Source organism: Moschus berezovskii, chromosome 15 (assembly GCF_049115385.1).
Source record: "Moschus berezovskii isolate FMDL1 chromosome 15, NW_MosBer_1.0, whole genome shotgun sequence".
In the NCBI taxonomy this organism is placed as follows: domain Eukaryota; kingdom Metazoa; phylum Chordata; class Mammalia; order Artiodactyla; family Moschidae; genus Moschus; species Moschus berezovskii.
In genome coordinates this window covers 76,783,606-76,811,186 of record NC_142474.1, presented here as the reverse complement: position 1 = coordinate 76,811,186, position 27,581 = coordinate 76,783,606, and the positions used below count along the sequence as shown (strand labels likewise).

At 43.6% G+C, this 27,581-nt stretch overlaps 1 protein-coding gene across 10 annotated transcripts in view; it reads right to left on the bottom strand.

Moving 5' to 3' along the window:
* The window catches only part of PLCB4 (phospholipase C beta 4), a 489,193-nt gene that overhangs the window by 130,317 nt on the left and 331,295 nt on the right, over positions 1–27,581 (bottom strand). For all 10 annotated transcript variants that reach the window (XM_088844295.1, XM_088844296.1, XM_055426743.2 and 7 more), the window contains 2 exons: positions 3,870–3,949; positions 890–943 (listed from right to left, as the gene is read on the bottom strand). In XM_088844295.1, the coding sequence (XP_088700421.1) occupies positions 890–943; positions 3,870–3,949 (134 nt within the window). The remainder of the gene's footprint in view (positions 1–889; positions 944–3,869; positions 3,950–27,581) is intronic.

The following is a 27,581-nucleotide window of genomic DNA, read 5'->3' as shown; positions in this document are numbered from 1 at the left end:
CACATCCCTACCCCGCTACTGTAGGTGCAGAACAGAAAAGAAACTTCTTTAATTTTAGCAATCGTTGTTTGGGGTAAGTAGGTGAAAGATGACGGAGAAGGCAATGGCACCCCACTCCAGTACTCTTGCCTGGAAAATCCCATGGATGGAGGAGCCTGGTGGGCTGCAGTCCATGGGGTCGCTAAGAGTCGGACGACTGAGCGACTTCACTTTCACTTTTTACTCTCATGCATTGGAGAAGGAAATGGCAACCCACTCCAGTGTTCTTGCTTGGAGAATCTCAGGGATGGGGGAGCCTGGTGGGCTGCCGTCTCTGGGGTCACACAGAGTCGGACACGACTGAAGTGACTTAGCAGCAGCAGCAGCATCAGGTAAAAGGTGAAAGAAAGTGAAAGTGTTGGTCACTCAGTTGTGTTCACTCTTTTTTGACCCCATGGACTGTAGCCCCCCAGGCTCCTCTGTCCATGGAATTTCCCAGGTAAGAATACTGGAGTCAGTTGCCATTTCCTTCTCCGGGGGATCTTCCCCAATCCAGGGACTGAGTCTGGGTCTCCTGCATTGCATGCAATTTCTTTATCATCTGAGACACCAGGGAAGCTACTTAAATCCCCAAAACACACTTACCTGAAAATTTTTAAAAATGCTCCTACATTTTCAGATGTTCTTTATCAGACTTACTGCTACCCATTCTGAGAAAAAAATGTGACTTTACATCCGTAAGCGATTTTTACAAAGTGAACACAGCATCCAATAATGTGACTCAAACTAAGATTCCAGAAATACCTGGAACTAAAGCAATTAACAAGTCCTCGTGGGGGGCTTTCTCTGTGGACTGGTATCATGAGGGCCGAGCGAGGCTGTGCAGAGCACTCAGGAATAACCGACTTACCTCCTAACTGGAATTTTCCCATTTGTGTTGGTCATAAATGCCAATTTCATCCAGCTGGAAAACAACAGTAACAACTGTTTTAATGTTTCTTGGGAGGAACAGCTTCCATCTGGCTAAAAACTTTAAAAGAAAGTTCACTCAAACAAAGACTATTTATTCAGAAAACCAGAGACAATTGCACACCATGAGATAAATTTACTGTTTGTCAGATTTAGCTTATAAAAATATAACTCTCAGTTAAATTCGAACTTCAGATAAATAACAAATACTTTTTTCTTTTACTACAGTTATATTCCAAATATTGCTTAGGATGTATTTATACTAAAACATTATTTGTTACTTATTCAAATTTCACCGAGAGTCCCATATTTTATCTGACAATCCTAGATAAATTAGGAAATTGGGTGTTTGCATTGAACACAGCAAATTATAGGCACTTGTTTGGTGATTGTTCTTGTCCTTGACTGCTGCTTTTTAATAATCTACTAAGGGGCTAAGAAAGGCAAGGGCATGGTGACAGCAGCCAGGCTTGTCTGAAGTCAGTGGGGATGCCCCCGGCCCTCACCCCTCTGCAGCCCCAGGGAGCAGTGAAGTGCAAAGGGAGAAGCAGGCAGGTGTGAGCCCTTTGTGACTCACTCCTCATGCAACTGGCAGATGGGTGGACACCACCTCCATCAAGAAATCTGGATCCTTAACTTGTCATGGTCAGAGAAGTGCATCAACTCAAAGTGACGGTGAGAAACGCCGTGCTTTTCCCAGGTTTACAGGACTCAGGGGGACCCGGAACACTTATCCTTTGGTGTTCTTAGCTACTGACTCCATTCTCACTGTTCATGCAAATAATCTAACAATCTGCAGAACATGATGATTTGGTAAAGCTTCTGTCTTAAGTCAGCGTTCCTCGAAGCACAAGTGGCTACCTTTAAGGGGCTAGATTCAGGACCACAGGAGTGAGGCAGTGGGCAGACAGGGAGGGACGGTCACATTAAGCTCTGCTCTCAGCCGGGCTTTGTCCCGAGGCCACTGGGACCTCTGGAGTGTGATCTACGCCAGGCTTGGTGGCAAGGGGGCAGGCTCTGATATCCCGTCTCAGCCTGTCATTGGCCGTGGGCTTCCTTTCTGAAGAAGGGGAGATTGTGGGGTCAGCCCTCCTCAACCAGGGACATGAAGGGTCAACCCTAAGGGATGCTGTGGATTTTGGTATGGGCAGGGGTCCTGGAGCTGGCCCCCTGGGATACTCTGGGAGGCGGTGATCTACTGGGCCCTGTGATCCCCTGTAGGCAGAGGGTGGTTCTCTGGAGAAGCAGGCAGACGTGAACCCTGAGTGACCTCACCCTCCAGCTGCCAGTGGATGGGTGAACACCAGCGACAGAAAACAGTCTGGGCAGGACACCCACGAGGACAGCTAAGCTCTGGCATCCAGACACAAGGAATTGGCTCCCCCCAGCCTAAGAGGGCATGCCAGAAGTCTGAGACCCTTGGGGATTCCATGACATCAAAATATCTGCTGGGCTGCTCTTTATTTTTAAGAAATCATGCCAGAGCAACCACAGAGGGAAAGGAGAAGCAGCTGCACAAAAATAGCAATATACAAGATTGAACAACTCCCCTCTTCTAAGACAACGGGTAAACACTGGAACGAGGGCATCAGAATCAAAATGAGTAATTCTGAGTGAGGGGGAGTAAGGGGACAAGCACCGGCTTGGCACGGCCTCATTTGCTCTGCAAGGAACCTTACGAACGGTGTCACCACCTTCACGCACAGATAGACAGTGAGGTACAAGAACTTTCCAAAAGTCCTCGGGCAACGAAGGGACCAACCCGGTGATTACGGCAGAGCCCATGCTCTTAGAGCACTGCCGAAGGGACCAGAGTAAGACACGGAAGGCCCAGGGGGCAGAGCTCTCCTTCCATCGCCCGCTGTTTGTCCAGGGAGTCCCGCCCTGGGTGCTGGCTGGCCCGGCTAAAGGAAGCATGCAGCCTGCTCAGTGCAGGCTCTCCACGCGGTCCTCCCCACACTGCCCGCCGCCTGCTCCGGGCCCCGGATCACTGCTTCTCAAACAGGCAGACTGGGGCTTTGGCTGCTGCTGCTGCTGCTAAGTCACTTCAGTCGTGTCTGACTCTGTGCGACCCCATAGACGGAAGCCCATCAGGCTCCCCCGTCCCTGGGATTCTCCAGGCAAGAACACTGGAGTGGGTTGCCATTTCCTTCTCCAATATGTGAAAGTGAAAAGTGAAAGTGAAGTTGCTCAGTCGTGTCCAGCCCTGAGCAACCCCACAGACTGCAGCCTACCAGGCTCCTCCATCCATGGGATTTTCTAGGAGAGAGTACTGGAGTGGCTTGCCATTGCCTTCTCCAGGGGCTTTGGCTAGAGTTCCTATTTGAGTAACTTTCACATCACCCATAAAGAACAACTTGATAGGGTTAAAAGCTACCACCTGGCATCTCTCTGAATTTTGGATACAGTGAGCTGGGTAAGGAAGGACTGCCTTCTGAATTTCAAAGTACCTTTGGATCCGTGACTGCTTGTGAAACAGTCCCTGGGGCTCCTCTCCCTCCAGAGCAGTGGGTGCTTCTGCCGCATGGAGACACACTCCCCATCCCTCAGTCTCATGCAGTAGAGGCTCGAGCTGCACCCAGCCACCAGCTATGGCCCCAAGCACACAAAGCTACTTATCAGCAGCCTGGGGACACAAAAGCCCAGGCCCACAACCCAGGGGACACTGAGGAGGTAGAGTTCCAGTATCTTCCTGCCACCAACCATTCCCCTCAAATAGATTTTGGGCTGTGGGCATCACACATGCCTGCCAGGTGGCAGGAAGGGTACTGGTGTGTACTGGTCAACAACTTCTCCAAAGTCAGGAGCGCAGAGGGGAAGGCAAGGAAGGTGCCGCCTGGTGCATAGACATAGCCTTCATCTCCTAGTCTGCATTTGCTTGGTAAATGCCAAGCACAAAGGGTCATGCAAACAAAACTCACTGCTTCTTGAGGCACGTCATCGGGCTGACGTTGTTGGCCCTGAAGTTGTGTATGATGGATCTCAGGCCTTCGACCCATTGCTGAAAGAGAAAGAGAAAGTGTTTCTGGTGAGCAAATCCCCTGGAGCTAACCCGGGAAGTTCTTATTAGACAGCCCATATCCAATTAGTGGAAGAATAATGTAAACTCTTCTTTATCTCCTTCCTGCCACACGCCTTTCACTCAGAAACAGCTTTCACTCATTCCACGAAGGAAACGTGGCACACGCCGTCATTAAACACTGGGTTGTCATGAAGGAATGCTGCCCACTGACTGACTGGTTAAGTCTTCTATTTGCAGCCTGCTGAAATATAAGTCCCTTCAGCTCCAGCAATCTTTACTATTTCTAAAGCAACATCATACAACACATGGTGACATGTTTAATTACTCTTGTTTTAGAGGATGAACGGATTAGGGGTTCATCCATTTTACTGTGGGATTCTATTTCAGTGTAAGAATTTGTTACCTCTCTTACCTGTCTGTGTTTTCCAGTAAAGCCTCAAAAAGTAAAGCGGGCATTGACTGCCAGCGATGTGCTTGCATAGCTTCTGTAGAAGGCCTTGGACTTCAGTGTTAGTTCACTCCAAGGATTTACAAGGATGAGTGAAGAAGCCCGTGTGCAGCAGTGAAGGAATTTAGGTTTCCCAAGGGCATTTGACTAGAAAAGGCTGGCCTGCAAATAAAGGCCAACTCTGCTCGTGGGCCCAATAACAGATGCCAATGATGCCATACCAGACTTCTAAAATAAAGTCACACTCTTGGCAAAATGCTTTGTAGCAAATTCATAATACTGGGGGTTCAGACAGAACTGGGGCCCACACATAAGCCAGCCTTTACCTTCTTAGGTTTAGAGTCTGACTGCTGCAGCTCTGTGCAAGGAAGGAAAGTATTTTGAAATAGTCATGTAGATATACAGTCTACCTGTCCTGTGCAATACGGCAGACACTTGCTGGATGTGGCTAAATTAAACTGAATAAAAATTAACTAAATTAATTAATTAAATTTCAGCTGAATAAAAATAAAATTCAGCATCTTCTGCACTCATCACACTCAAAACCCAATGTGTGTGCCGTATCAGACAGTGCAAATAAAGCACATTTCTGTCATCACTGAAGGTTCCATTGGCTAGAACGGCATAGTATTACCAGGTTGAACATGGTCAAGGGCCAGAGGTGATGACAGTTCTATATGTCTGTGTGGTTTTAATTGTGATATAATACATATAATGTGAAATTTATCATCATAACCTTTTTTAAGTAATCAGTTGGTAGTATTAAGTAAAAGACAAATTTTTGCACAACCAACACCTCCAGCCATCTCTAGAACACTTTTCATCTTGCAGAACGGAAATTTTGTTCAGTTAAACAGAACCACTTAAACAACCATTAAACAAGCACTTCCCGTTTCCCTCCCCCACAACCCCTGGCAACCACCATTCTCCTTTCTGCTTTCTGACTTTAAGTACTTAAGGTACCTCATGTAAGTGGTATCATGCAGTGTTTGTCCTTTGTGACTGGATTATTTCACTTAGGTTAATGTCCTCCTCAAGGCTTCTCTGTGTTGTAGCAGGTGTCAGAATTTCCTTTCTTTTTAAGGCTGAATAATATTCCATTGCATGCGTAGACCACATTTGATTTATCTGTTCATCTATCAGTGGATCCTTGTGTCATCACTAAGACTCATCCTGCTATGAACATGGGTGTACAAATGTCACCTTAAGTTTCTGCTTTTGATTATTTTGGATATACACCCAGAAGTGGAATTGCTAGATTGTACGGTAATATTGCTTTTACATTTTTGAGAAGCTGCCATATTATTTTCCACAGCAGCTACATCATTTTACAGTCTCCCTAACAATGCACAAGGGTTCCAATTTCTCCAGAGCATTATCAAATTCGCTATTTTCTGCTTTTATTGTGTTTTGAGAGGTGCCACCCTAACGGATATGAGTCTATAGGAGGATTTTTGTGCTTTCCTCTTTGAGCCCCAGTCAAACTTAACAGACTCCTGGAGGAGGACTTGAGAGAGATAAGAGGAAAATTTCCTTTCACAAAGAAAAGGAAATTCCGATGACTCTAACTCGCATCGAAAGCCTCGGCAAGCACGATGATGAGGTCAGAATTCTGAGGGAGGAAGAAGAAATGAAATAGCAGCATTAAAGAAATGCCTCAATTATTTTCCTCATCAGAACCTTGCTTCCTCTGTCCGGATAAATATGGGACTCTGACTCCCTGGGGATGATCAAGTATCCTATGATTGGCCTAACAAGCCACAGGCCCACACAGTTTCCCAAGAAAAGACAGAAAAAGCACAGATAATTTGGTTGGCATGAACTGGGAAGCACCAAAGCCTTGTTACATGTTCCAAAACACAAAACAAAGTCTGTGGTTTCCTGAGGGCAAAAAAGTGGACCGTTTCTGAGACTGTTCGCTGAGTCTTACAGATCATTCTGATTCAGCTGTTTCTAAAAAGAGACTGGACTTTGAGGAGGCTTCAGTGACATTCATCCACTTTTTGAAAATACAACGTGGTAACAAATTTGCTTATTTATTGTGATGGAACAGTCCTTGAGTGACCAGTGCAGGGCAGAGGCAATCAGAACTCGGTTGTCTGCCCTTTGTGTGTCTGGGAAATTTGTCCTCAGGGCTCGTCCACATATCACTTTCCATGATGTGAAAAGGTCCATCAACCTACCCTTATGTCTGTTATCTTAATGTACACTTGGCATAATAAGGCCAAGAGACTGTGGGAAATATGCTAAATGTTTTGCTTTTTGGTTTTGTTCTTATTAAAACATAAAATAGAGGAAATGCCGGCAGGTGTCAGTAGAACCTTAGAATTTAGAATTGAGTTGGAAAGTTAGAAATGAGATAAATGCATATCAACTTCTTTGAATGTTTCCAGATTAACAGAAGCAAGCAAACAAACAAACAAAAGAGGCAATTTAGATATGGATTTCTGAATTGCTGAAAATAAGCATATATGTGAATAGTCCACCTAACACCCCACGAGGTGTATCTTAAAGCCTCAGGCTGCATATTTCTAGAAGGATTATTCCCTGACACGCACTGAGCTCGCACGCGGGCTCCACGGTGGCTCAGGGTGTGATTCTTTCTACTCTGGGTGTCTCCCCTCGGGTCGGCAGTCCTGAGTGGGCACATGCAGCCTGGATGCAGGAGAACCAGCCCGCGGAATCCATCCAGCTGTGATGCGCAAGCTTCCGCACCTCCGCAGAGGCTGTAATGGCCTTTGTTCTCTCATTTTCCAACTCTTCCAATTCTGTTTAAATTAACTTAAAGCTTATTTCAGGCCTTCTAAGGAATGATTCTTTGAGAGACTCTCGGGAGTTGGTGCTGGATGCTTGGGGAGGGGGAAGGTGGGTGGAACAGTAGCTGCCCCTGAACAGACCCTGGGAACTTTCACCCCCTTACCCTCTCCTCTGGGAACTTTCAAACTTATTCTCATTATGCAGGCCCCACAGTGTCCATTTTCCAAGCAAATGTCTGGGCCTCACCCTTAAACACTAGGACTCTCATAGACAAAATAGTCTCTTTCCCATTAAAAACCAAATGTAGAGAATAACCAAAAAAGAAACCAACTCAGAGACACAGAGAACAGACTGGTGACTGCCAGTGGGCAGGGGGAGAGGTGGAGGGCTGGGGGAGCGGGCGGCAGGAACTACAGGCGTGAGAGGTTCAAGGACGCACTGCACAGCGGGGAGAGTACAGCTGCTATTCTGTAATAACTGTAAGTGGAAAGTAACCTTTAAAATTGTATAAAAGTAAAAACATAAAAAATTTAATGAAAAAATACTCTCTACAGAGGAAAAAAAAAACAAAAGATGAACCAGAAACTCCCCAAATGTATAGAGACGTAGACATAACAGACCTAAACCAAGAGATACGTAAATTTTTTTTTTTTGTAATTTATTTTTTATTGGAGGCAAATTATTTTACAATATTATATTGGTTGGTTTTGCCATACATTGACATGAATTCACCCCAGGTTTACATAAGTTCCCCCTCCTGAACCACTCTCCCACCTCCCTCCTCCCTTTATCCTCCCTCTGAGTCATCCCCGCATGCCAGCCCCGAGCATCCTATAACATGCATTGACCCTGAACTAGTAATTCATTTCACATATGACAACATACATGTTTCAATGCCATTCTCCCAAATCATCCCACCCTCACCCTCTCCCACAGAGTCCCAAAGACTGATCTATACATCTGTGTCTCTTTTGCTGTCTCGTATACAGGGTTATCATTTGCATCTTTCTAAATTCCATATATATGCGTTAGTATGCTGTATTGGTGTTTTTCTTTCTGGCTTACTTCACTCTGTATAATAGGCTCCAGTTTCATCCACCTCATTAGAACTGATTCAAATGTATTCTTTTTAATGGCTGAATAATACTCCATTGTGTATATGTACCAAAGCTTTCTTATCCATTCGTCTGCAGATGGACATCTAGGTTGCTTCCATGTCCTGGCTATTATAAACAGTGCTGCGATGAACATTGGAGTACATGTGTCTCTTTCAATTCTGGTTTCCTTGGTGTGTATGCCCAGGAGTGCGATTGCTGGATCATATGGCAATTCTATTTCCAGTTTTTTGAGGAATCTCCACACTGTTCTCCATAGTGGCTGTACTAGTTTGCATTCCCACCAACAGTGTAAGAGGGTTCCTTTCTCTCCACATCCTCTCCAGCATTTATTGCATGTAGACTTTTGGATAGCAGCCATTCTGACAGGTGTGAAATGGTATCTCACTGTGGTTTTGATTTGCATCTCTCTGATTATGAGGGATGTTGAACATTTTTTCAAGTGTTTGTTAGCCATCTGTATATCTTCTTTGGAGAAATGTCTGTTTAGTTCTTTGGCCCATTTTTTGATTGGGTCATTTATTTTTCTGGAATTGAGCTGCAGGAGCTGCTTGTATATTTTGGAGATTAATCCTTTATCAGTTGCTTCATTTGCTATTATTTTCTTCCATTCTGAAGGCTGTCTTTTCACCTTACTTATAGTTTCCTTTGCTGTGCAGAAGCTTTTGATTTTAATTAGGTCCCATTTGTTTATTTTTGCTTTTATTTCCAGTATTCTGGGAGGTGGGTCTTGGAGGGTCCTGCTGCGATTTATGTCGGAGAGTGTTTTGCCTACATTCTCCTCTAGGAGTTTTATAGTTTCTGGTCTTACATTTAGCTCTCTAATCCATTTTGAGTTTATTTTGGTGTATGGTGTTAGGAAGTGTTCTAGTTTCATTCTTTTACAAGTGGCTGACCAGTTTTCCTAGCACAACTTGTTAAAGAGACTGTCTTTTCTCCATTTTATATTCTTGCCTCCTTTGTCGAAGATGAGGTGTCCATAGGTGCGTGGATTTATCTCTGGGCTTTCTATTTTGTTCTATTGATCTATATTTCTGTCTTTATGCCAGTACCATACTGTCTTGATGACTGTGGCTTTGCAGTAGAGCCTGAAGTCTGGCAGGTTAATTCCCCCAGTTCCATTTTTCTTCCTCAAGATTGCTTTGGCTATTCGAGGTTTTTTGTATTTCCATACAAATTGTGAGATTATTTGTTCTAGTTCTTTGAAAAATATCGTTGGTAGCTTGATAGGGATTGCATTGAATGTATAAATTACTTTGGGTAGTATACTCATTTTTACAATATTTATTCTTCCAATCCACGAACACGGTATATTTCTCCATCTATTAGTGTCCTCTTTGATTGCTTTCAGTAGTGTTTTATAGTTTTCTATGTACAAGTCTTTTGTTTCCTTAGGTAGATATATTCCTAAGTATTTAATTCTTTTCGTTGCAACAGTGAATGGAATAGTTTCCTTAATTTCTCTTTCTATTTTCTCATTATTAGTGTATAGGAATGCAAGGGATTTCTGTGTGTTGATTTTATATCCTGCAACGTTACTGTAATCATTGATTAGCTCTAGTAGTTTTCTGGTAGAGTCTCTAGGGTTTTCTGTGTAGAGGATCATGTCATCAGCGAACAGTGAAAGTTTTACTTCTTCTTTTCCAATTTGTATTCCTTTTATGTCTTTTTCTGCTCTGATTGCTGTGGCCAAAACTTCCAGAACTATGTTGAATAGTAGTGGTGAGAGTGCACACCCTTGTCTTGTTCCTGACTTTAGGGGAAATGCTTTCAGTTTTTCACCATTGAGGATAATGTTTGCTGTGGGTTTGTCATATATAGCTTTTATTATGTTGAGGTATATCCCTTCTATTCCCACTTTCTGGAGGGTTTTTATCATAAATGGATGTTGAATTTTGTCAAAGGCTTTCTCTGCATCTATTGAGATAATCATATGATTTTTATTTTTCAGTTTGTTAATGTGGTGTATTACGTTGATTGATTTGCAGATATTGAAGAATCCTTGCATTCCTGGGATAAAGCCCACTTGGTCATGATGTATGATCTTCTTAATATGTTGTTGAATTCTGATTCCTAGAATTTTGTTAAGGATTTTTGCATCTATGTTCATCAGTGATATTGGCCTGTAGTTTTCTTTTTTTGTAGGGTCTTTACCAGGTTTTGGGATTAGGGTGATGGTGGCCTCATAGAATGAGTTTGGAAGTTTCCCTTCCTCAGCAATTTTCTGGAAGAGTTTGAGTAGAATAGGTGTTAGCTCTTCTCTAAATTTTTGGTAGAATTCGGCTGTGAAGCCGTCTGGACCTGGGCTTTTGTTTGCTGGAAGATTCCTGATTACAGCCTCTAGTTCCGTGCTTGTGATGGGTCTATTCAGAATTTCTATTTCTTCCTGGTTCAGTTTTGGAAAGGTGTACTTTTCCAGGAATTTGTCCATTTCTTCCAGGTTTTTCATTTTATTGCCATATAATTGCTGATAGTATTCTCTAATAATCCTTTGTATTTCTGTGTTGTCAGTTGTGATCTCTCCATTTTCATTTCTAATTTTATTGATTTGGTTCTTCTCCCTTTGTTTCTTGATAAATCTGGCTAGCGGTTTGTCAATTTTATTTACCTTCTGAAAGAACCAGCTTTTGGCTTTGTTGATTTTTGCTATGGTCTCTTTTGTTTCTTTTGCATTTATCTCTGCCCTAATTTTTACAATTTCTTTCCTTCTACTGACCCTGGGGTTCTTCATTTCTTCCTTTTCTAGTTGCTTTAGATGTAGAGTTAGGTTATTTAGTTGACTTTTTTCTTGTTTCTTGAGGTGTGCCTGTATTGCTATGAACTTCCCCCTGAGCACTGCTTTTACAGTGTCCCAGAGGTTTTGGGTTGTTGTGTTTTCATTTTCATTCATTTCTATGCATATTTTGATTTCTCTTTTGATTTCTTCTGTGATTTGTTCATTATTCAGCAGCGTGTTGTTCAGCCTCCATATGTTGGCATGTTTAATAGTTTTTCTCCCGTAATTGAGATCTAATCTTACTGCATTGTGGTCAGAAAAGATGCATGGAATGATTTCAACTTTTTTGAATTTACCAAGGCTAGATTTATGGCCCAGGATGTGATCTATCCTGGAAAAGGTTCTGTGTGCACTTGAGAAAAAGGTGAAATTCATTGTTTTGGGGTGAAATGTCCTATAGATATCTATTAGGTCTAACTGGTCTATTGTATCATTTAAAGTTTGTGTTTCCTTGTTAATTTTCTGTTTAGTTGATCTATCCATAGATGTAAGTGGGGTATTAAAATCTCCCACTATTATTGCATTATTGTTAATTTCCCCTTTCATACTTGTTAGTAATTGTCTTACATATTGCGGTGCTCCTATGTTGGGTGCATAAATATTTATAATTGTTATATCTTCATCTTGGATTGATCCTTTGATCATTATGTAGTTTCCTTCTTTGTCTCTTTTCACAGCCTTTGTTTTAAAGTCTATTTTATCTGATATGAGTATTGCTACTCCTGCTTTCTTTTGGTCTCTATTTGCATGGAATATCTTTTTCCAGCCCTCCACTTTCAGTCTGTGTGTATCCCTCGTTTTGAGGTGGGTCTCTTGCAGACAACATATATGGGGGTCTTGTTTTTGTATCCATTCAGCCAGCCTTTGTCTTTTGGTTGGGGCATTCAACCCATTTACGTTTAAGGTAATTATTGATAAGTACGATCCCGTAGCCATTTTCTTTATTGCTTTGGGTTCGAGTTTATACACCCTTTCTGTGTTTCCTGTCTAGAGAAGATCCTTTAGCATTTGTTGGAGAGCTGGTTTGGTAATGCTGAATTCTCTCAGCTTTTGCTTGTCTGTAAAGCTTTTGATTTCTCCTTCATATTTGAATGAGATCCTTGCTGGGTACAGTAGTCTGGGCTGTAGGTTATTTTCTTTCATCACTTTAAGTATGTCTTGCCATTCCCTCCTGGCCTGAAGAGTTTCTGTTGAAAGATCAGCTGTTATCCTTATGGGAATCCCCTTGTGTGTTATTTGCTGTTTTTCCCTTGCTGCTTTTAATATTTGTTCTCTGTGTTTGATCTTTGTTAATTTGATTAATATGTGTCTTGGAGTATTTTGCCTTGGGTTTATCCTGTTGGGGACTCTCTGGGTTTCTTGGACTTGGGTGATTATTTCTTTCCCTATTTTAGGGAAGTTTTCAACTATTATCTCCTCAAGTATTCTTTCATGGTCTTTCTTTTTGTCTTCTTCTTCTGGGATTCCTATGATTCGAATGTTGGAGCGTTTAACATTGTCCCAGAGGTCTCTAATGTTGTTCTCATTTCTTTTAATTTGTTTTTCTTTTTTCCTCTCTGTTTCATTTATTTCTACAATTCTATCTTCTAACTCGCTTATCCTGTCTTCTGCCTCTGTTATTCTACTGTTTGTTCCTTCCAGAGTGTTTCTGATCTCATCTATTGCATTATTCATTGTATATTGACTCTTTTTTATTTCCTCTAAGTCCTTATTAAACCTTTCTTCCATCTTCTCAATCCTTTTCTCCAGGTTATTTATCTGTAACTCCATTTTGCTTTCAAGATTTTGAATCATTTTCACCATCAAAATTCGAAATTCTTTATCAGGTAGATTCCCTATATCTTCCTCTTTTGTTTGTGTTGATGGGCATTTATCTTGTTCCTTTACTTGCTGGGTATTTCTCTGCCTCTTCATCTTGCTTATAATGCTTTGCTTGGGGTGGCCTTTCCCTCTTCTGGCCGTTTGTGGAGTTCTCTTTATTTTGTAGTTTCCTCGTTGTGTGTGGGGTTGGACAGGTGACTTGTCAAGGTTCCCTGGTTATGGAAGCTTGTGTCAGTGTTCTGGTGGGTGGAGCTGGATTTGTTCTCTCTGGAGTGCAGTGAAGTGTCCAGTAATGAGTTATGAGATGTCAGTGGGTTTGGAGTGACTTTGGGCAGCCTGTATATTGAAGCTCAGGGCTAGTTTCCTGTGTTCCTGGAGAATTTGCGTGGTATGTCTTGCTCTGGAACTTGTTGACCCTTGGGTGGTGCTTGGTTTTAGTGTAGGTATGGAGACGTATGATGAGCTCCTATCGATTAATGTTCCCTGGAGTCAGGAGTTCTCTGGTGCTCTCAGGATTCGGGCTTAAGCCTCTTGCCTCTGGTTTTTGGTCTTATTCTTGGAGTAGCCTCTAGACATCTCTATCTGTCATTTCCAAGGTGGTTCCCTCTGTTTTAGCTTCTGTTTGCTGGTCTCTTCAGTGTCTAATTTCCGTCCTTATACTAGGGGGTGGGGGACACTTTTTAAGGCTCAGTTGTTCAGTCCTGTTCTGGGAAGGGAGGAACGCTGCAGACGAATATCTCTGGCGTCTGTGGGGAGTGCTCGCAGCGTCTCGGCCACACTGGGTTTGCCCCCGCTCACAGCACGTATGCTGTCCCAGTCTACACTGCACAGGCTCTAGGTTGCTCTGCCGGGAACTGTCCGAGGCCGGCGCCGGGTTGTATGCACTTCCCAGGTCTGAGCGGCTCAAGTTCAGGTTCTCAGGTACTCCACAAAGGCGCAGACTTGGTTGGGCCTGCGTTTTGTGCCTTCCCTGGTCCGAGCAGTTCAGGGGACCAGGTGTTTGGTGAGCGCTGTCTCTGCGACTTATCGCCTCCCCAGTCCCCGCCACTCAGTTTTCTGGGTGTACAACCGGCGCACCTTCTCAGGGGGATATCGACCGGCCCGAGCCCAAGAAGTCCTGATTAGCAACAAGCCTGTCTGCAGTTTGTATCAGATGCCTTTCTGGGGCCGCGGTTGCCCGCTCCGGCTCTGGCTGCGCTCCCTGCCTGTCTCGGCGGGGGATGGGGGATGGGCCGACCGCAGCCCGCTCGCTCTGCTCAGTCCTTTATTCTGTGAGCAGGGCTGGCCGAGTCTTAGGTTAGAGCTTTCTGCCTTTTCGTGCGGAAGCTATCCCACAGTCTGCTTTGCTCTCCCCAGTTCTCTCAAATTGTTCTCGCGGCATTCAAGCGCAGTCCTCTCTCTAAGCAGTTCAGCCGGCTCCTCCCTGCCCAGCCCCCGCTTGCTAATGGCGTATGCAGGCGTCTGCGCTGCTTCTCCGCTGGGAGTTACTGTTTGGTGGGTAGTCTGTGGGTTTTAAAAAAATCTTAAAAAAAAAAAAGAGGGTTATGTGGCCCTCTGATCTTCCAAGGCTCGCCACAGATTCGCCAGTGAGAGTGTTTCCTGGTGTTTGGAAACTTCTCTCTTGTTAAAGCCTCCCTTCCTGGGACGGAGCTCCGTCCTTACTTCTTTTGTCTCGCTTTTTATCTTTTATGTTTTTTCCTACCTCCTTTCGAAGACAATGGGCTGCTTTTCTGGGTGCCTGATGTCCTCTGCCAGCATTCAGAAGTTGTTTTGTGGACTTTACTCCATGTTCAAATGTTCTTTTGATGAATTTGTGGAGGAGAGAGTGGTCTCGCCGTCCTATTCCTCCGCCATCTTGTTCCTGAATCTATATGTACCAAAGCTTTCTTATTCATTCATCTGCAGATGGACATCTAGGTTGCTTCCATGTCCTGGCTATTATAAACAGTGCTGCAATGAACATTGGAGTACATGTGTCTCTTTCAATTCTGGTTTCCTCGGTGTGTATCGAGATACGTAAATTTTGAGAGCACGTATCTTGCTTTTTCTCCTTTAAAAACATTTGGCAATTTTTTAAGGTTACGAAAACGATATTTAAATGCTCTGTGCAGAAAAATGCAAAGCAAGAAAGCAAAAAGCAAAGACTACTCCAAATCCCATTACTGATCCTGAGAGCTGACAACACTTTGCTGTCTGAGCTTCTAGGTCTTTTCTATGTACACGCATGCATGCATGCCTGCTAAATCGCTTTAGTCGTGTCCGACTCTCTGTGACCCCATAGACGGCAGCCCACCAGGCTCCCCCGTCCCTGGGATTCTCCAGGCAAGAACACTGGAGTGGGTTGCCATTTCCTTCTCCAATGTGTGAAAGTGAAAAGTGAAAATGAAGTCTCTCAGTCGTGTCCAACTCTTATCGACCCCATGGCCTGCACCTAACAGGTTCCTCCATCCATGGAATTTTCCAGCCAAGAGTACGGGAGTGGGTTGCCATTGCCTTCTCTTTCTATGTACATAGTCCTCCTAAAACAACTGGTCCATCCAGTCAGCATCACTTCAAGTAGAGTTGTTTTCCTTCAACTCAATCCTATTTCTGAATTTTGTTCCAGAAGCGTTCTTCTTGTTTTTGTTGTTTAGCGGTAAGTCACGTCTGATGCCTTGTGACTCCATAGTTGCAGCACACCAGGCTTCCCTGTCCTTCAGTATCTCCCCGAGCTTGCTCAAACTCATGTCTATTGAGTCAGTGATGTCATCCAACCATCACATCCTCTGTTGTCTCCTCCTCTTGCCCTCAATCTTTCCCAGCATCAGAGTCTTTTTCAATAAATCAGTCCTTTGCATCAGGTGGCCAAAGTATTAGAGTTTCAACTTCAGCACTAGTCCTTCCAATGAATATTCAGGTTTCTTTTAGGATTGATTGGTTTGATCTCCTTGCTGTCCAAGGGACTCTCAAGAGTCTTCTCCAACACCACAGTTCGAAAGCATCCATTCTTCGGTGCTCAGCCTTCTTTATGGTCCAGCTCTCACATCCATACTTGACCACTGGAAAAACCATGGCTTTGACTCTAAGGACTTTGTCAGTAAAGTGATGTTTCTGCCTTTAATACACTGTCTAAATTTGTCAAAGCTTTTCTTCCAAGGAGCAAGTGTCTTTTAATTCCATGGCTGCAGTCACCATCTGCAGTGATTCTTTTTAGTTTTTAGTCAAGGTAGCAAATTGTCAATGCAAAAACCAGCATTGACACTCTCTAAATGTGCTATGCAATTTTCTCCAAAGGTAAGCTGCAGGAGCAACCTCTCCAACTGTACAGTGTTTGCTTTCAAAGAGAAGGCTATCGTGGAGATGGTGGAGGCATCTTAAATTCACAAGTTAACTGAGACTTGTTCCCTAAGGTGTAGTCCGGGGACCAGCAGTGTCAGACTCACCTGGGAATTGTTACAATGCAAACCATCAGGCACCGTTTATGAAATCTGCCCCTAGGGCTGGGAAACACTGCTCATGTTCTTAAAGTCTTGGACCCTAGAGTATGTGACCCAGGACTGAGGCAGAGCCTGGTTCAGGAATTAGAAAACCCCAGGGGTAAAAGCTTCCCTGGTGGCTCAGAAGCTTCCTTTGTGGCTCAGATGGTAAAGAATCCACCTGTAATGTGGGAGACCTGGATTCGATCACTAAGTTGGGAAGATCCCCTGGAGGAGGGGATGGCAGCCCATTCCAGTATTCTTGCCTGGATAAGCCCATGGACAGAGGAGCCTGGAGGACTACAGTCCCTGGGGTCACAAAGAGTTGGACAAGACTGAGCACAGCACAGCACAGCACAGGGGGAAAAGCAGGAGAGTGAAGACACTGGTGATTTAGGCAACATTTGACCAGAAATCAACATTTTACCTTCTGAATGTGCTTATCTGGAATGCTGAAACCATTCTAAAATTAAACAGCAGATCTACCAATGTTTATATACCATAGACCAATTTCCACATCATGTTAAAAAGGAAAAAATAAAACAATTTTTCTCTTCATGTCAACTATTTTCTCCTGGTTCTAATAAGGAGAGAAATTAGTATAGGTAAAAGGTATTGAGTGCTACCCTGGCAAGAGACAGTGCTACCCTGTCAGTGCTGAAAACTTCCTCACGGCATGGGACAGAAGGCGAACAGGCAGACAATGACAGTGGTGACAATAAAAATCACAAAGAAAACTGAAAGTCACCTTAACTTCTGCCTTGAAGGTAATAGAGACAGAACAGAATTGCATGCATAATAAAGGAGCTACGCTGGCAATCCTAGACAAAGTCAGTTGATAAAACTCAGGATGAAAGGTTAAATTAAGAAGCCTATGCAAATCACACAATAGCAAACTATTGAAATAGGGGGCCAAACAGCAATGTGGGTTTTGGAAAAAAAAATCAGCAGATAGAAAACCCCTTTAACGATTTCAAAGCCCTTCGAAAGTCAATAATACTTCGTATCAAAGTTTCAAATCCAAGGGAACATTAAGGGGTGAAAAAAAGAACAACGAGAGCCTTTTCCCCTTGACATAGTCTGAGTCTTCCACAAAACAAACCGTTCTATCTGCTCTTCTTTGTACGCATGGGCCTGGATAATATTTATACTTTCCTAGTCAAAATCAGTTTAGGCACTCATAGATAGTCAAAACAGTCTGTCAGCCTGGCTGGTTATCTTGACCACACTAGGTCAAAAAGAACCTCTAAATAGTCACAAAGAAGGAGGGGACACTGTGCTATTCTCAGTCATCACCCAGAAGCTAAAGTGTCAAATTCCCATTCCAAATGGGTTTCTGTTCACTATCATTCCTAAGAGACCATTTTTTCATCACTTAAGTGTAACTCTGGAGCTTCCCAGGTGGCGCTGTGGTAAAGAATCCGTCTGCCAATGCAGGAGGCTCAAGAGATGCAGGTTCAATCCCTGGGTTGGGAGGATCCCCTAGAGGAGCAAATGGCAACCCACTCCAGTATTCTTTCCTGGAAAACTCCATGGACAGAGGAGCCTGATGGGCTACAGTCCATGGGGTCACAAAGAGTTGATCATGACTGAGCACACACACACACCCCTGACTCTACCCATGACAGTCTGATATCTTGTAACAATGTTCTATTGGACCTACAGAATCTCGTCCTAAGTAACTACATCTCATTCCAGATATCTACTCTGATAAATATACTGTTGAGAGAATCAGGATATGATACCCCAAAATGTGCCATTTTGGCATAAGAATTATTTTGAGCTGAATTCCTGAAATTCCTTATCTACCTAAAAGCAGAGCCTCCCAAGGGAACTGGATTGTCATAAATACTCTCCCCAGAAGCAACACTAATCTTCTCTTTCGGAAGATGAAAAGTTGACACCACACCCAAACAGAAATCATCCAGGACTTCCATACCTCCTGTCTGTCTTCCTCAGGACCCATTTATCTCCCCTAAAAACCAGCTGCCCCTTGCCCCTGCTCCACCCCCTGTTAGCATAGGATATGAGCTCTAAAATCTCACTGCCCCTTTTCGGGTTCACTTCTTTCTGTGATGCCCCTGTGCACACAAAATGAAAACTTAATTTGTATGCCTTTTCTCCTGTTAATTTGTCTTGTTATCAGCCTATTTCACAGACCCAGCCTAAGTCATACATACATATATACATTCAGAATAAATTTATGCTTGTGTTTACTTGCACTTTCTGAATGAACAACATACCATAAGCAATACACGATGCTCTTTAATGGCTCAAAAGGCACAGAGCAGCACCATTCAAAAAGGAAATGAGAGGGACTTCCCTGGTGGCCCCGTCGTTAAGAATCCACCACGCAATGCAGGGGACATGGGTTTGATCCCTGGTCAGGGAACTAAGATACCACATGCTGCAGAGCAACTAAGCCTAGACAGTCTGTGTTCCACCAAGGACAAGACCCCGCCCAACAGCCGGGACCCCACGTACAGCAGCTCAGACCCAATGCCACCAAATAAACATTTTTAAAAAGAAAATAAAATGAGATGTCCTGTTTATTTTATATAACAACATTTTATATCCATATGGAGAACTCTGAAATAATTGAAGAATTATAAGATTTTAAGAGAACACAAAGCATCATTTTCTGCTGGTCAGAAAGGACCGGTTTTGTAGGAGTGTGTTTTTGGTCTCAACTGTCAGATTTGCAGAATCCTGGTGGTGAGGGACGGGTGAAGAGCTGAGGAAGTAAAAGATGTTCATGAACTCGTTTCTGTGGCTGATGCCTGTATTTAAGATCTCTGAGGTCACTTTTTCTCCTGACACATGCCAGTTGACAACACTAGCAAATTAAGCCATGCCAAAATGAGCAGTACTAGACATGCAGACAAATGCTGAGAGTCTAAATAAGTATCATTAATCAAGGAGCCTCTGTCTGTCTATACTTCCAGGCAACATCACCGATCAGTCCGGGCTGATCAAATGTACAGGTAATCCTACAATCCAAACAGGACTTTCAAGATAAAAGGTACTAAAAAGAATTTAAATCAAAGGCTTTGAGTTTCATTATCTAATTTCCTATCATTTATGGAAAAAATCCCACACTTCCTCTGCTCTATCCCCCAAAAACTGGGGAGGGAAGGAAGAGACAGGACAGCAGGAAAACAAGGACAATAAAAAGGATGTTAACGGTAAAGATGAATGAATGTCTGCATTATATCGTTCTGATGCATCTGGGAAAATATTGGGCTGAGCAGCGCCTCTATGACATCATTTGCTTAAAACAGTAGTTCTGAAAGACACTGTGTCTCTTCAATAAGCATGAATGAATGAATGTATATCCATTTGGGGAAAAACAGAATATCCCTCCTCCTTGCTGAGACTGGTATGAGAATATACCACTGCTTATGAGACAGCTATCATAAAGAAATTCTCCTAAACAAGGCTTTCTCATGCTCATTTGACCAAAGAACCTTCTTTGCACGTGGACTTTTTTTAAGGAAAACATTGTGCAGGCCACCGATTTCGGAAGTGCTGCTCTATGACTACACCTCCCAGAAATAATGACATTAAAAATTTACCTGAAAAGTACAGGAACATCATACTGTGCTACAAGTGGAAGAGACTATTCCTCAAATTGTGAGCTGCAGCAGAGACTGTGTAGAACACAGGATCTGGAGTGGACCCAATGCCTGGGTTCAAGACACCAGCTCACCACTTACTGGCTGTGTGAACTTGGGCAAGTTACTCAATTCTCTGGGCCTATTTCTTCCTCCACAAATGAGAATAATCCATCTCACAGCACTGTTTAGAGAATTAAATGAGATAACGTATGCCAAGCACTCTGAACAGTATCCAGAATCCAATATAAAATAAAAACTTCACTGCTGCTGTTCTTCTTATTATAATTATTCAGTTCAGTTCAGTCGCTCAGTCGTGTCCGACTCTTTGCGACCCCATGAATCACAGCACGCCAGGCCTCCCTGTCCATCACCAACTCCCAGAGTTCACTCAAGAGTTCACTCAAACTCATCTCCATCGAGTTGGTGATGCCATTCAGCCATCTCATTCTCTGTCGTCCCCTTCTCCTCCCGCCCCCAATCCTTCCTAGCATCAGACTCTTTTCCAGTGAGTCAACTCGTCGCATGAGGTGGCCCAAGTATTGGAATTTCAGCTTTAGCATCAGTCCTTCCAATGAACACCCAGGACTGATCTCCTTTAGAATGGACTGGTTGGATCTCCTTGTAGTCCAAGGGACTCTCAAGAGTCTTCTCCAACACCACAGTTCAAAAGCATCAATTCTTTGGCGATCAGCTTTCTTCACAGTCCAACTCTCGCATCCATACATGACCACGGGAAAAACCATAGCCTTGACTAGACGGACCTTTGTTGGCAAAGTAATGTCTCTGCTTTTTAATATGCTATCTAGGTTGGTCATAACTTTCCTTCCAAGGAATAAGCGTCTTTTAATTTCCTGGCTGCAATCAGCATCTGCAGTGATTTTGGAGCCCAGAAAAATAAAGCCTGACACTGTTTCCACTGTTTCCCCATCTATTTCCCATGAAGTGATGGGACCAGATGCCATGATCTTCGTTTTCTGAATTATAATTATTAGGGGCCAGTAAACTTTTCCTGTAAAGAGCCAGGCAATAAATACTTCAGGAATCAGGGGCCACATATGGCTCTCTGTTGCACAGTTTTTATGTTTTCTTGTAATAATCTTTTCAAAATTTAAAAGCCATTTTTAGCTCACTGGCTATACAAAAATCAGGCTGAAGGGGAATTCCCTGTGGTCCAGTGGCTAAGACTCCACACTCCCAATACAGGAGGCCCAGATTTGATCCCTGGTCAGAGAACTAGATCCCGCATGCTGCAACTGAGAGTCCACAACCTGCAACCAAAGACCCTGCATGCTGCCTTGAAGATCGAAGAGCCTGTGTGCTGCAGCTAAGACCCGCTGCAGCCAAATAAACAAAATAAACATTTAAAAAAGTCAGAGCAGAGGGCCGCATCTGGCCCATGGACTGTGTTATTATGATTATTAAATTATTTCCTTAGAGGCAACAGAGTCTCATCTCAGGCATTGCCAAGCCACCTCCTCACGTGCCCCACTGTTCAATTATACCCCAAAGAGAAGGAAACACACAAACACATGGAGGCCCATGTTACACACACATTATGTTCCCAATGACAGTTTTTTTTTTTTGCTAGCAGTGAAAACTGGAGCTATGTGGTAAATGGAGAAGCAATTTACAGCTAGTGACATTTTTCTGTCCCATGGGCCAAAAGGTGAAATTCAAACTTCTGGTACAATTAGAGTAATTCATTTTGCATTCCCTTGGCAGAGTCATTTGATAACACTTGCAATTAGGGCAACCCGAGTGACTGCGGGCTGGGCCCAGGGCTGAGTCTTTTCTCAGGAAACCTTCGTGTTCATGAAACCTCAGCAGAGAAAACATGTCCCCTGTGAAGATCACAGCATTTGGAACAGGAGAGGCTGGGAGGTTTCCAGAGAAGCAAGAGAGGCAACAACCTAGAAAACCCACCTTAAAGGTCATGGGGACTTACAGTTACATTGAAGCTCAAGAAAACATTTTAAAGGCCAAGAAAATGCACATGATTAAACCGTCAATGATAAAATATAGTACTATGTTAAACTGCTTTCCTGGTGGCTCAGACAGTAAAGAATTTCCTTGTAATGCGGGAGACCTGGGTTCAATCCCTGGGTCAGGAAGATCTCCTGGGGAAGGGAATGGCTACCCACTCTAGTATTCTTGCCTGGAAAATGCCATATACAGAGGAGACTGGTGGGCTACAGTCCATGGGGTTGCAAAGAGTCAGACAATGGAGCGACTAACACTTTCACTTTCACGTTAAACTCTACTGGCATGAGACCAGCTTAGTATAAAAGAAAATTGTGTACGCATTAAAAAGACACATTAGAGTGAGTATGGGGGTTGTAAGAAGCGGGGAGGAGGGTACTCCTTAAGTGGACATGGGTTTTCTTTGAGGGGTATGCTACTGTAGAAATAGATGCGGTCATGGTTGCACAGCACTGTGTCCAGTCACGGAGTCATGTCCAACTCCTTGTGACTCCATGAAACAGCCCGCCAGGCTCCTCTGTCCATGGGGTTCTCCAGGCAAGAACACTGGAGTGGGCTGCCATTCCTTCTCCAGGTGATGTACTAAATGGCACTAAAATGTTTACTTAAAACAGTTAATTTCTTGTAAATTTCACTTGCATTCACTTGTGACAGGCCTCACTGGAGGCTTCTTTCTCACTTTGCTCCCCCTCTGACCCCAAGAAAACCTCCTTGATGAAAGTGACAAGGTAGCTGAGAACCACAGTGAAACCTCCTCCAGCTCCAGAGCTGGGCTCTTTCACATGCATTTTGGTAAGGAGTTTTACTAAGAAAAATAAAACTAAAACCCCACATTTGATGACTTAAGAAACTAGGGGGGGGTGATATTTCAAAACAATAAAGATAGTCATCTTTGGAAAGTTAAGGGGTGTAGAGACGGGGAACACAGAGACAGGAGGTCAGGGCCAGCCTGCAGATGAGCTCCTAGTGAGCAGCCAGTGAGCTCCTTCACACCATGTGACCACAGCAAGTCCAGGACACTCACGTTCCTCAGAGAACATATTCTAAATTCGCTGTCTCTTCCTCTCTTGCCCCAAAGTAACTAGGCCCTCAATTTCTGATGATCTTAGCAGCATGCTCTCAGTTAATCAGATTTAAAATCTCCTCCAATTTCACCCAGGAACAGAGCCTCTTGACTTCAAATGTTTCTCAGGTCTTCCTCCTTGTGTAACTGCTGAAGGTAAGAACGACTTATTTCCTTGTATCCTACCTCCGCAGAGCTGGTCCTCTGAGTCTGCTGATGTGGAACCCACAGATTTGAGGGCCAACTGTACGATGCCATTTTATACAAGGGACTTGAGTGTCTGTGGATTTTGGAATCTTCAGGGGTTGGAGGGTGGGGGGTGGTTCCTAGAACCATTTCTCTGTGGATTTTGAGGTACAACTGTACTTCTCAAACTTGAATGTGTAAAGGAAGTACCTAGAGATCTTGTCCAAATGCAGACTCTGACTCAGCAGGTCTGAGGATAAGCCTGAGACCCTGCATTTCTAAGTTCCCAGGTGATGATGACCCAGATGGCCCAGACCACACTTTGAGAGGCAGTGTTCTGAGCCCAATGTTATTACTGCATTACCTTCCCTGCCAAGGCAGGAGACATGAAAGACTCGGGTTCGATCCCTGGGTCAGGAAGGAATCTTCCCTGGTGTCTTCCCTGGGGGCTCAGAGGTTAAAGCGTCTGCCTGCAATGCAGGAGACCCGGGTTCGATCCCTGGGTCGGGAAGATCCCCTGGAGAAGAAAATGGCAATCCACTCCGGTATTCTTGCCTGGAGAATTCCATGGATGGACGAGCCTGGTAGGCTACAGTCCACGGGGTTGCAAAGAGTCGGACAGACTGAGAGAGTTCCCTCACAGTATTCTCACCTGGAAAATCCCATGGACAGAGGAGCCGGGCGGGTTACAGTCCATGGGGTCGCAAGGAGTCAGACAGGACTGAGCCACTAAAATAATCATCTTTTTAGAATGTCAAGATCATGTTGCATCCTTCCTACAATTCAAGCCATGACCTTCTGTTATATCCAAAGAATCTTCAGAATAGACACAGGGATCCAAGCAACTAATTGGTACCCTCCTTGGCATCTAGTACACGTTTCTGTTTTGTAAAGAAATTCCATGTCTTTATAGGAGAAAGTAACTTCAAGAGCGACTGAACTGAACTTCAAGGGTCATTCACTATAACTCTCTTCTTTTAAAAATGAGGATACGAAAGCACATGTAGAAGAAATTATTTGCCCACATTTATAATTCATCAAAAAATAATTCTAGGATGAACAACTGAATGAAGGAAGGAAAAAAGACACAAAGGGCATCTTCACCCAAAATGTCAGTGAGGTAAACATATTATGAAAACATTAGCATTCACTTCAGTGCAAGTACATCCGTGCTGCATGCTGGCTGTTGTCTTGAGCTGAGGTTCCACATGATCCACAGATAAGTTTGCTGTTTGACACACACAGTGCTAACAAAAATGAATATATTTGTTAACATTTTAACATCAGGAAATTTCATGTGAGAAATCCAGATGTCCAGTATCTCATGGAAAAAAACACCACCGACAACAACCATCTAGCAACCTCTGGGCCATGTTCTGATGCCTGGAAAACTTGCAAGAGGTAAGTGCCCCCAGATGGCGCATGTCTATCCCACTTCACGACATTCTATTCCATCCCTAGCTGTCTCCTGGCACCTTTCCATTATCTACATCATCTCCCTGGCTCCTGTAGGCATCTGGGTCAACAACTTCTGGTCTAAAGGAACTAATTTTTGATAATACAGAGATAAAGAGACAATTTCAGTGTGCAGAGAGCACCACCATGGGTCAGACACTAAGTACTGGATCCTGGAACAGACAGTCTGGCAAGAGGAGCATGAGAACTGCTGGAGGAAGGGAGAGCAAAGATGACAGGAGGTCATGGAGGCCCCCAGGGTGAGTGTCACCCACTCCACATTCACTGATGCATAGGACCCTCCCAAGGCTCAGAATCCACTTTCACTGATGCACACGACCCTCCCAAGGCTCAGAATTTCATGGTCTCCACATTCAACCCAGCAATTAAGCAAATGAGCCCCACTTTCTTTTTGGCAAGAAGAAAACACCTAGGTGAGATGGGGACACTTAAGGCTCATAAATACGCATCCACCTATTTGCTCCAATACACAGCTTTGTCCTTAAGAAAATTTTTTACTGTCCCTCGCTGATTTGCTTCCCATGAATTTGGGACGGTGTAAAGAAAAAATAAAACAAGAGCATGCCAACATTCACTCTTGGAAACATGAAACACACACACACACGCACATACAGGCAACCCATCTCAAACTTGAGCCTCAAAAAACCATGAGACAATGTGGTGAAGAACTTAAATCAATTAGTATATTGGGGCTTGGACGATGGATAGGAAATGCAGATTTACAACTGAGCTTAAAGAAGCTCAGCAGGCAGTCAGCAGGTATCTGCTCAGGTGAGCCTAGGCAGCAAACCAGTAAATGCAAGTTCCTCAAGGCTGCTCTGCAAGAGAAGCAGGAGAAACTCCTTACAGAGCTTTTCTGCAGGGCAGCAGCTCTCACCTTGAGCTTCTAACTCGAGCACTGGGGCAGGGCCTAAGATCTCACATCTTGGATTAAGTTCCCAGGTACTGCTGAAGCTGCTGGTCTGGGACCACACTTTGAGAACCACTGGATAGCTAATACAATTAAAACTACACTTCAAGAAATAGCTTTTTCCCCCCTAGGGTCACAGAAATGAATTCATTTTAATCATGCTTTTTGTATTAGTGAATTCTAACCATTTCCGGTAAGGCCACAGGAATCAGTAGGTCTACAGATTCACCTGCCTGTTGCAGTCAATTAACTTGATAAAAACTTGTTTGGGTTGAAAGTGGCTATAATTTGTGGACTAAGTCCATTTGTATGCTAAGCTAATGAGGACTCAAACTTCACCCAGCATCAGAATCACCTGGGAGGCTAGTTAAAATATTACGGTAAAAATACTGAATCACAATGATGTACCCTCAAATTAATATACCATTGTTTATATTAATGATTTGGGGGCGGGAGGAGAAGGGGACGACAGAGAATGAGATGGCTGGATGGCATCACCGACTCGATGATGGACAGGGAGGCCTGGCGTGCTGTGATTCATCGGGTCGCAAAGAGTCGGTCACGACTGAGAGACTGAACTGAACTGAACTAATATTAAAGATTTATAACATTGCATTTATTAATATAACTGTTATATTAATCAGCTGTACTTCGATTAACAAAAGAGAAACAAAAACAGATAGCTGAGCTCCATTCTGAGAATTTCAGATTTATTAGGCTGGCATAAGACCCAAGAATTTGCATTTTTAAGAAAGTCCCAGGTGAGGCTTCTGGTTTGATCCCTTTGAGTAGGTCTGTGCTTGCCTATGGGTAGAGGAGCTAGTTGAAAGGAGGGGAGCTCTGCATGAGTGCTAAGTCACTTCAGTGGTGTTCATGACCCTTTGCAATTCGACCCTACGGACTGCAGTCTGCCAGGCTCCTCTGCCCATGGCATTCTCCAGGCAAGAATAATGGAGTGGGTTGCCACACCCTCCTCCAAGAGACCTTCCCAACCCAGGGATCGAACTCGAGTCTCTTTTGTCTTCTGTCTTGGCACGGGGCTCTTTACCACTAGCACCAACTGGAAGTCTCAGGGGAGCTCTGCAGAGTGTGAGCAAAGCCATTAGGCAGCACTGACTAAATGTGAACTTGATTTTTTTCCTTAACAAAACAAATAATAAATCCCTTCTCCAAGAACTTTTGCAGTAATTCTTCTTCTCAACATAATTTCAATTCAGTAGAGTGATTTTGACATTCAATCCAATTGACTAAAACGAGATTTTATTACCTGTAATAAACTACCTGACCTTATCTTTTTGTCTACAAGAAGAAGAGACAACATTTTTGTAATTTACTTTCTACAGTATTCAATCATGGGCTTATTTGATGACTTGATTACAAAGCATAATTTATGGAGTTTGCCAAATATTTACAACCTACAGAAAGTATGATGAGCAGGCTGGAAGTTGTCTGAACTCAAATCCAAATCTGTGCATCTTGAACTTCATAATAACAGCTTATTTTTGTAATCAAAATAAAAGTCAACTTGGTATAAAATAACATATTTATTTGTGGAGATTTTCAAAAAGGGTTGCCTTTCAACCTTATGTACAGTGACTGTGCTTGCAGTGTGCTCTGCAGCACCAGCTGGAACTAACTGAAAGACATCTGAACTCTCTTCAACACGCCAGCGACAAAATCCTCCCTAGCTAGTTGTATTCTAAGAGAAAAAAAAATACATCAGAGAAACCAAATTTATCTTCTAACTAAAGAAGTTTGTTACAATCTTTGGCATTTTTCGTAGGGTTTATGGGCTTCCCTGGTGCCTCAGATAGTAAAGAATCCGCCTGCAACATGGGAGATCTGGGTTCGATCCCTGGGTTGGGAAGATCCCCTGGAGGAGTGAATGGCTACCCACTCCAGTACTCTCGCCTGGAGAATCCCCATGGGAGAGGAGCCTGGTGGGCTACAGTCCACAGGGTCGCAAAGAGTTGGATACGACTGAGCAACTAAGCACACAGCACAGTA